Genomic DNA, 10,312 nt, shown 5'->3' on the forward strand with positions numbered 1-10,312 from the left:
CCCGAACACCAAGGGACGGGGAAGGCTCGGAGGGCTCTGGTTTGTGGCAGAACAGCGAGTGCCGGGGGCTGCCCTGCTCGGGGTGATGCGGGGACAGCGCTGCCCACCCGGGCTCGGGCATCCCCACGGGGGTCCCGGGGACCGCGGGTGCCCCGGTGAGGCTGGGGGTGCCCGGGGAGGGCTCGGGGGTGCCCGGGGGTGCCTGGGGAAGGCTCGGGGGTGCCCGGGGAAGGCTCGGGGAGGGCTCGGGGTGCCCCAGCAGCCCTACCGGCCCGGCCGAGCGGCTCCGGGCACATCCCAGGGCCGGCCCCGGCGGCGCCTCCGCCCGCTCTGCCCCCGCGCGTCCCGGGGAGGAGGAAGGCGATAATTCCACGATAATTGAAATAACTCGAATGCAGGAGAGCGGCGGCCGGGCACCTGTTGCGGACTCACCTTGTAGACATTCTCGGTGAGGCGGTGCACCTCCTCGGAGCGGGCCATGCCGGGCGGGCCGGGCAGCACCATGGGCGGCTGCGGGCGGGCGGGCGGAGCCAGGCGCGAGCGCGGGGAGAGCGCGGAGCGGCGGCCGCCGAGCCTTTTATCAGCTCCCGGAGGCCGTGCCCGCCCCGCACCGCCCCGGACAGCCCCGCGGGGAGGAGCCGGGCCGGGCCGGGCTGGGAGTAACGAGAGGAGTACGAGCGGCGCGGGGGAGGGCGAGAGGGAGGCACCGCGCCTGCCACCCGTGCGGGATCCCGTCCCCGTTCCCCATGCCCGTTCCCCATCCCCATACCCCATCCCTATTCCCGTTCCCCATTCCTCATTCCTATTCCCCATCCCCCGTTCCCCATTCTCCATCCCCAGTCCCCATCCCCATTCCACGGCCCGTTCACGCTCCATATCCCTCCTCCACCCCACTGCCCATCCCACAGCCCAGGACCCCCTACCACCCCCCTGCTTTACCCGTCCCCATGGCTCTCTCTGTGCCCCACATCCCTGAGCTGTCCCCCCCTCCAGCCCCTGCTGGACCCCCACTCTGGGGCTGTGCTCCATCCCCAGCTGTGCCCTGGGATGCGGATGGGTGAGGGACAGCCTGAGAAGGAAGAGCTGCCCATGGTTTGTGGGGTGTTGGTCAGGAGGGTGCACATTGTCCAGGGAGCCAGGGGAGCACGGTGGGATGAGCCGTCACCACGACTACAGCTGGGAATGCTCAGCCCAAGGAAAACCAGCCCTGCCTGCCACCTCGCTGTCCCCAGGCTGTCCTGGCCAGCCAGGAGAGCCAGGATTCCCAAGGGAGGCTCCTGCCAGAGCTCGCCCAGCTCCCTGTGGGACACCCAAGCCCTGCATCCCTGTCCTTCCCATGCCTCGGGCCAAGGACAGTGGATTTTGCCCAGGTGCTGAGGGACACCAGGAGCAGGCCCGTGCCCCAGGGCCAGGGTTCCCATCCCTGTGCCCTCCTCCCCTGGGCACAGCCTCCCTCTGCAGGGTGAGCCGTGGTTAAAGGGAGCCTCAGGGCCAGGCTGTGCCCCTGGGCTGAGCCTCCCTCTCCCTCCTCTGTGCTGTGAGAAGCAGTGAAACAGTTAAGCTGCTGAGTGTGTCATTTTCCCTCACATCCATCAATTCCGAGAACAAGGAGCCCAGGTCGATACCTTGGTCCCAAACCTCCCGTGTCTGTTCCCCTTCCCGCTCTCCCTCCCAGCCCTGGCAGGGCCCAGGAGGGGCAGCTGCTCCCTCCGGCTGCCTTTGGGTCCCATTTTGTCTTCTCCCTCAGAGGTTCCACACTCCAGAGCACAGCGAGGAATTTACAGCCCAGGAGAAGGATTTTCCCCCTGTTTCTGGAGTGACCAGTTAACCCTTTCCCACTGGGGCTGAGGAAAGGGAGCAGCCGTGGGACCAGGGCTGGCACCAGGACTGCCCTGGGAGGTGTCCCCAGAGGAATGCCAGGCCGCCTGTGTGGCTGCTGGGACACCACGGTGCCACTTTCCCTCCCCATCCCACGTGGCCAGACACAGTCAGCTCCCTCAGCCAGACACCAGCACCTCTCTGGCTCTCCAGTGAAGGATTCAGGATCAAGCAGCCAGGAGTAGAGTGCCTCTCTCTGCATCTCCATCACCTTATTTTTAGTTACGTTATGTAAGTTCTTCGCTACGTCATGGATGTGGGGGGTTCTTGCATCTAATTCCAGTGTGACAGCCCAGCAATTCAAACAAGCTGTTCCTCTGGTGAGGAAGATAAAAGGATTTGTAATTTCTGATAATAAAAGAGGCCTTTTGGGACGGCCCTCAGAGAATCTCTTCCATCTAGACCTGCTCGCAGACAGCCGCTCCACTTTCTTCCCATGCTCTGCTTCTCCTTATCCTCTGGAATTCGAGTGCTGAAAACCTTTCTCCCTCATATCCCCCTGCTCCCAGAGCTGCTGGAGGCAGCCAGGGAGTTCATTTCCCCCCAGTCAGAGCCACATGGAGCAAATTATCCTTGTCCCTGGCTCTTGCCATGTCCCAGTGCTGGCTGGCAGTGCCCAGGGCTGCCCGTGCTGCCCACGGCCGGCAGCGGTGCCCGAGCCCGCGGTGGCACTGCCACCCTGCAGCACCCTGGGAGCTCTCAGCAGGAAAAACCTGCCTCTGCCTCGTGCCACAGCCTTTGCTTTGATTGCCTTTGATTTATTTCTTTTTTTTTTTTATTTTTTTTTCCCTGGTTGCTGCCTCTCTGTCAGGGTGATTCACTCCTGGGGCTCGGCGGCAGCTGGAGCGTGCCCAGGGTAACCATGGTGCCCGAGCCCCGTGGGTTACCTGCATCCCCTTCTCCATGTGCCCGTGTGCAGGCGGGACCATCCAGCACGGGCCGTGGGTGCAGCGTGGGGAAGCACCACCACGGCAGGCTGGGAACAGCAGTGGGATGAGCAGGCAGCAGCCCCGGGCTGGCAGCGGCCCCATCCCTCCCCAGGATCCCTCCCCGGGGTGACAGCACCGCGGCACACGCGGCACCGGCCACCTCCAGCCCCGGGTGGAGCGGAGTTGCTGTGGCAACAATAACTTATGTAATCCACCCCGCTCGGCTGCAGGTGTGGGGAGGAAATTGTGCTATTTTCGAAGTTTCATTAGGTTCCTTCTTAATTACCAGCGTGGCATCGTGCCAGTGCTCCCGGCCGGGTCATGTGCCTGGCACAGGGACCGAGGGTGGGGACGGGGCAGCGATGGCCACGACAGTGGTGGCTGTGACAGTGACAACCAGGGCAGTGACAACCAATGGCAGTGACAACCAGGGCAGTGAGAACCAGGGCAGTGATGGCCAGGGCAGTGACAACTGATGGCAGTGGCAACCGATGGCAGTGACAACTGATGGCAGTGATGGCCAGGGCAGTGACAACCGATGGCAGTGACAACTGATGGCAGTGATGGCCAGGGCAGTGACAACCGATGGCAGTGACAACTGATGGCAGTGATGGCCGGGGCAGTGACAACCGATGGCAGTGACAACCAGGGCAGTGACAACCAGGGCAGTGACAACCAATGGAAGTGACAAGCAGGGCAGTGACAACCAGGGCAGTGACGGCCAGGGCAGTGACAACCAGGGCAGTGACAGCCAGGGCAGTGACAACCGATGGCAGTGACAACTGATGGCAGCGATGGCCAGGGCAGTGACAGCAGCTGCACCAAGGGGCAGTTCTGGCCCACAGCCCCTCCGTGCTCCCAGCCTGGGGACACTCTTCCTGCTCCCGAAATGCCACCCTGGTTGCTGCCAGGGAGGGACACAGGAGGGAGGTGCTGCAGGACAGCATTGCTGCCCAGGGAGGGGAACGTGGCACTGCAGGGTCACCGAGAGCTGCCACATCCTCAGTGACTTGGGAAGCCTCTGGTGACATGGACAGAGGAGAGTAAAGGTGGGTTGGAATCCCTGGGGCATTTGAGTGGGCTGTGGCACTGGCCAGCACAGAGAGGAGGAAGCACAGGGACCGCCATGGCACCAGTGCTGGCTTTGTCACAGTCCCTGAGGAAACGCTCGGAGTTTCCCAAGGAAGATCGAGCCCCAGCCGCTCCAGGTGGTCACTGGGTCCTCCTGGCACTGCCAGAGCAGGGAGACCAGGCTGGAGAAGCCACCTCCATCTCCATCTCCATCTCCATCTCCATCTCCACCTCCATCTCCATCTCCATCATCTCTTCTCCATCTCAGTCCCACTGGCTCTGTGGCAGCCCCTGGCTCTCTGCTCCTCCTTTTCAGCGTGTGCTGAGGGAAGGCTGAGCCCAGGCAGCCCTGGGTGCCCAGCACAGCCCGAGCAGGGCAGGTGTGTGCAGTGTCACCATGCTGATGACATTCCCAGGAGCTGCCTGTCCTGTGGCACTGGGCAGATGGCTTCTCCATCAGAGCCCTGACATCACTGCGAGCCCTCCCTGTGCTGTGTCAGGAAGTTTTTCTTTCTAAAATAACCCAAACGTGATTTTTCTGACATCTGGGGTCACTGGGGAGTCGGCCAGGTGGGTTTGAGCCAAACCAACCCCTGTAAGCACAGGATGTGTTTTCCTTGAACACCTCCCTCAGTTCTGTCCCCTGCCCTCCTCAGGGGCCCCTCCTCAACCTCAGGCTGTCCCCCCACTTCCTTTGGAGCACCTCATTGAGGAGCTGGGCCAGCAAACCCCACACAGCTCCAGGCCTTGGAGCATCCACCCAAACTCAGCCTCCCCCGTGCGGGGCAGCCACGCTCACCAGGATTCCAGCAGGTGCCTCGAGCTGGCAGGTTTAGGTTAAATATTGGGAATAAATTCCTCCCTGAGAGGGTGGGCAGGCCCTGGTACAGCTCTCCCAGAGAAGCTGTGGCTGCCCCATCCCTAAAAGCGTTCCAGGCCAGGTTGGACAGGGCTTGGAGCAACCTGGGATAGCAGAATGTCCCACGAGCTTTAGGGTCCCTGCCAGCTGTGTGGGTTTGAAAAGCCAGGTGTCTGCTCAGGAGGGCAGGAGCCTCCTGTGAAATGGCAAACGTCAACCCCCTCCTCTGAATTATTATCATTTTGAAACTAAGGGGCTCTCGTGCAAAGATATGGGAGTATGAATAAGAGTTCTGTACTAGGAAAATGAAAATATAAATGCAATAGTACAAACAAAAAACCCCACGGACAGAGTCAGCCCATGCCCTGTCCCCTGTGTGTCAGGGGGTGGCACAGCCCCATCCCATGGGGGCTCAGCCCTCCTGCAGTGCCAGCTGTGGCTCTGCTGGAGCAGGGATCCTGCACAAGGGGGGAGTTTTCCTCTGCAGCTCCAGGGCTGCTGCAGATGGGCCTGGGCTCCCTCTGGCCATGCAGGGCAGCAGAAGCTGCTCCTCTGGCAATGCACTGGGCAAAGGCTGCTGGGCTGTGCCAGGCTCACATTGGATCCAGGTAGGAATGCTTGGCTCCTCCCCTGGGCAATGCAGCATCTCCCCATGGGATGATGGAATTGGATCAGCCCTGCAGGGACACTCAGTGGCCATGGACAGCAGAGAATTAATGCTCAATGGCCCATGAACAGCAGGGATCTCCTGGAGGGAGGGCTGGGTGTGGGAGAGATAAAGAAAACTGCCCCATTAACAGAAGATGACTGCCCCAGCTTTGACAGATGGGGATGGAATTCACACCCAGCTACACCTGAGACCCAGCCCAGCCCGTTCCATGATCCCGTCACTACTGGTGCTGGTGGGAGCTGCTCCCTGAACCATCCAGGGCTCAGGACTCAGGGGCTGACCCTGGGTTGGAAATGTCCCTCTTGTGCCAGCAGCTCCCAGCAGTTAAATCCTGCTGAGCAAACCCAGCAAAGCCATTTACTGGGGATTAGCCAAGGATGAGCAATCCAGGCCCTTCTTCTGCAGGCTGGGAGCTGCAGTGCTGGACCCAGCAATCCCAGCTCCCACCTCAGGCTTGGGCTGATTGCGCTAAGGGGAAACTGAGGCACGACACAGAACCTGGCCTCTCATCCTCCCAGGGTTCCCCTAATCCTGTTGGAAGCAGCAGCTGAGCAGGACTCCCGGCAGTGCAAGCTGCTGAGCCCAGGGATTTGGGGACAGTTCTGCTCCCTGATGTGACACCCGTGTCACTCTGTGCCTCTGAGCACCCAGCCCTGCCCATGGCGAGGGTCACAGAGCCTGGGTGCCACCCGAGGGAACAGCCCTGCCACGTGTCCCCTGCGTGTCCCCCTGCCCTGCCAGGGCCGGAGCAGCCTCGGCTCTCCTGGGAGGCTCCCGGGGAGGGCAGGCACAGGGAGGAGCCGGAGTGACGAGGAAACACAGAGTGGGTGGGAGAACAAAGCACTGCGGGTGCTGTGCTGGGCCTGGGAAGATGGAGGGAGGGAAGGAGGGAATGAGGGGTGCAGGGAGGGAATGAGGGATGCAGGGGGGGAATGAGGGATGCAGGGGGGGAATGAGGGGTGCAGGGAGGCTCTGGCTGCTGCACAAGGGGAAGGGGCAGCACTGGGGCTGGCACTGGCTGTGCCACATCCCTGGGGCTGTGTGCTCTGGGGGAGCCCCAAAACGCACCAGGTCCCCCTCGCTGCCGGGCTGGGGCACAGCCCGAGCCCCGTCCCTCCTCACCTGCCCCAGCGCCTGTTCCACGAGTGAGTAATGCTGAATTACAGCGCTAAGGAGCTCTCTGGGGATCCTTCTGAATAACAGGAATAGTTTATGCGATTTGCATAATTGGTATGATGGGATTTTGCATCACGTTGCTGAGCTCGGGGAAGCGTCCGGGGCAGAGCCGAGGTGCTGCTGGGGGCTCTGGGCACTCTGGGGGGCTCTGGGCACTCTGGGGGGCTCTGGGCACCTTGGGGGGCTCTGGGCACCTCTGGGGGCTCTGGGCACCTCTGGGGGGCTCTGGGCACCTCTGGGGGCTGCCTCCCCCCTGCCCAGCCCTGCCTGGGAAGGACCAGGCAGTCACAGAGAGGTGGCAGAAGGGACAGGTTCATGTCCTGCTGCCATGCCCTGCCCGTGTCCCCCCTTGTGTCCCTCAAGCTGGCACTGGGCTGGTCACAGCCCCCTTGGGTACTCCTGAGGGCTGTGGCTGCCCATCCCAGGAGGATCTCAGGCCTGAAGGACTTGGTGCCCAATTGCCCAGCTCCTGCTCCAGCCCCAAGGCCAAACCCAGCTCCCTGCTCAGCATCTCCAGCAGCTCCTCCTGCTTCAAACACAGCCCAGCCCTGGCACTGCTCTCCTCTCATTTCCTCTCCTGCTAATTAATCAGGGAGCCAGCCCCGGAGCAGCTGGGCATGGGCACGGCTCTGCTGGGCTGCCCCAGTGACAGCCACGGGCTGGGGACACGGACACGGGCTGGGGACACAGGCTGGGGACACAGACACAGGTTGGGGACACAGGCAGAGGACACAGGCAGAGGACACAGGTTGGGGACACAGGTTGGGGACACAGGCTGGGGACACAGGTTGGGGACACAGGCAGAGGACACAGGTTGGGGACACAGGCTGGGGACACAGGCAGAGGACACAGGTTGGGGACACAGGTTGGGGACACAGGTTGGGGACACAGGCTGGGGACACAGGCAGAGGACACAGGTTGGGGACACAGGTTGGGGACACAGGCTGGGGACACAGGCTGGGGACACAGGCAGAGGACACAGGCAGAGGACACAGGTTGGGGACACAGGTTGGGGACACAGGTTGGGGACACCCATCACGTGGCAGCGCTGGCCCTCGGGGACACCCGGCGTGGCCACGGCTTCACCCACGACTTGAGGAGCCACATTCCACGGCAGGGCAGGGCAGGGCAGCAAAAGTGGTGACACGGGGACGAGTGCCACCTCCCAGTGCTCCTCCCACCCATCGCCACGGCTCCTGCGGCCCCCAGGAGGAGGAATCCGGGAATTCTGGCTCCTACATCGGAGCAGGTCCTGCTCAGGCATTTCAGCCCTGCCAAGACATTTCAGCCCTGCTCAGGCATCTCAGCCCAGCTGAAGCATTTCAGCTCTGTCCAGGCATTTCAGCCCTGCTGAGGCATCTCAGCCTTATTGAGGCATTTCAACCCTGCTCAGGCATCTCAGCCCTGCTCAGGCATTCCAGCTCTGTTCAGGCATCTCAGCCCTGCTCAGGCATTCCAGCTCTGTTCAGGCATCTCAGCCCTGCTCAGGCATCTCAGCCCTGCCAAGACATTTTAGCCCTGCTCAGGCATCCCAGCTCCAGCCCTGCTGAGGCACCTCAGCCCTGCCAAGCAGTGGCAGCTCCCGTCTGGCACCAGGAGCCAGCAAAGGTCACATTCCTGGCCATGGGGACAGACCCGCTTTGTTCCCAGCGCTTCTCTAATTAGGAAATTACGCTGATTTTTTTTTTTTTTTTTTTTTTTTTTCCCACAGTTGAACTATCAAAACTTGGGCTTGTTCCCTGCCAAAGCCTCCTCTACTGTGCTGGTGACTCAGCGTGACACCAGGGCACTGGAAATACGGGAGAGGGAGAGGGAGGGAGCCAGGGGTGGGCTCCCAGCGGGAGGGGGGTGGCACTGCAGGGTTTGGGTGCAGAATGCAGCACCCCAGCAGTGCCCCCACGTGTGGGAAGCACCTGGAACCCCACACAGGGCAGGGCAAGCTCAGGGTGTGGATAATGAAGAGGAGGAGGAGGAGGAGGAAGATGAAAGATCCACGGAACTGTGCCTGGTTCTGAGTCAGGGTTTGCCAGGGAGGGTGGGGGACAAGGGACACTGTGGGCTCATCCTCTGGGGGGAGCTGAGGGGGGACAGGGAGAGCCCCCGGGGCCTCTGAGCCCCTCGTGCCAAAGCAGCAGGACCCAGGTGAGAGGATCTGACACCTCTGGGGTTCTCAGCTCTGTTTTGTTTTCCCTTGGGTGTTCCAGGAAACATCAGAAGCAGCCCAGCACTGTGTCAGGGGTGCAGCTGTGTCGGGGTGCAGCTGTTCTGGGGCTGTGCAGCTGTTCTGGGGCTGTGCAGCTGTTCTGGGGGTGGGCTGGCAGCGCTGCCATCCAGCTGTGTTGGCATAGAAACTGCCAGGGCTCTGCCACCACCTCCTGTTACACAATTCCCTCCAAGCCCCGGGAAGAGGCTGCTGAGGAGGGGAGGCAGCTCCAGGCCCTTGCCCCAAACCAGCCTCGTGCCAGCTGCCTGTGGGCACACGGAGGGCTGGGGGTGGCTGGGGAGGGCCCAGCACAGCCCCGGGGAGCAGGGCTGGTGCCCAGCTGCCTCCTGCCCAGCAGGGAACAGGAGTCTGTTTAAAGGCACTGCTGCTTGCACAAGGCTGGCTGGAACTCCTGCCCCCCTCTCAGACCTCACTCAGGGTGTGGGACAATGGCTCTGCAGGCAGAGCTCCCAGCCAGGCACATCCCATGGGATGGGGCAGTGTCCCCATGGAACAGGGACTGTCCCTAAGGGGAGAGCAGGGAATGGGCAGCAACATCTCCCAGCAGAGCTCCTCATTCTGTGGGATTCATGGCAATCCCACAGTGCTGGGAATCCCACACCAACTGCTGGGAATAGCACCCAGATCCAGGAGGAGTGGCTGCTCCTGGGAATGCTGCTGGAATTCCCTGGCACTGTCACATTCCCTGCTCCCTGTCCCTGTGCTGTGCCTGCCCGGGGCATTGTCCAGCGGCCAGAGCCTCTCCAGAGGGGCCAGGGCAGTGCCAGGGCAGTGCCAGTCCCTGTGCCAGGGCTGTGGGCTCCGGGCACTGCAGGGGCAGCCAAGGCAGGAGCTGAGGTTTGTTCCTCCTCTCCAGGGTTTAATTACCCACGAGCAGCGCTGCCTCCCCGCTCCTCTCGCTCAACATCTGGCCAAGTCAAACACAGCTGGGAGAGCTCCGTGTGCAGCCCTCCCGGCGGGGGCCGGCTCCCACCCCGCTGCCACAGCTGAGGGGCACGGGCAGTGCTAATTAAACACTCCCAACTCGGCACAGCTGCTTTCCCAGGGCCTGGCTGGCGCAGGCAGGGGGGTCTGGGCGCATCCCGCTGCTCCCTGCAGCAGGAGAGACCTAAATCAGAGTAACAAGGGAGCAGCTGCTGCCCAAGCACAGCCAGAGGCTCAGGACAGCCCGGGTGGGGCCTCACCCTGCACTGGGTGGAGGGTGGGGTGTCCCCAGCCCCTGTGCCCGTTCCAGACAGGGGACAGTCACACACAGGGGCTCGGGGACGGCTGGGGCAGGGGATGGACAGCTCCACAGGGATGGAAGCACAAAGTCCTACAGAGGGAGCTGAAATGGGATGGGACAGTTTGGTCCATGTGAGCCCTGGGTCTGGGCGTGGAGTGCCTGTGCATCAGTTTGACAATTCCAGAGTATTTCTTACAAATCCCCTAATCTGGCCTTGCTGTAAACCCAAGGAGGGGAGGGCAGTGGCAGAGGCTCTCAAAAACCTCAGCCACACCAGGGC

The 10,312-nt window shown here is 62.2% G+C and overlaps 1 protein-coding gene across 6 annotated transcripts in view; it reads right to left on the bottom strand.

Annotated features, from left to right (window-relative positions):
• Positions 1 to 583, bottom strand: part of BAIAP2 (BAR/IMD domain containing adaptor protein 2) — a 43,413-nt gene extending 42,830 nt beyond the window's left edge. For all 6 annotated transcript variants that reach the window (XM_071451433.1, XM_071451430.1, XM_071451432.1 and 3 more), the window contains exon 1: positions 433 to 583. In XM_071451433.1, the coding sequence (XP_071307534.1) occupies positions 433 to 504 (72 nt within the window). In that variant the 5' untranslated portion in view covers positions 505 to 583. The remainder of the gene's footprint in view (positions 1 to 432) is intronic.
• Between the last annotated feature and the right edge of the window lie 9,729 nt (positions 584 to 10,312).

This window comes from Agelaius tricolor, unplaced genomic scaffold (assembly GCF_023055355.1).
Source record: "Agelaius tricolor isolate 1412-34295 unplaced genomic scaffold, bAgeTri1.0.p SCAF_32, whole genome shotgun sequence".
Lineage (NCBI taxonomy): Eukaryota > Metazoa > Chordata > Aves > Passeriformes > Icteridae > Agelaius > Agelaius tricolor.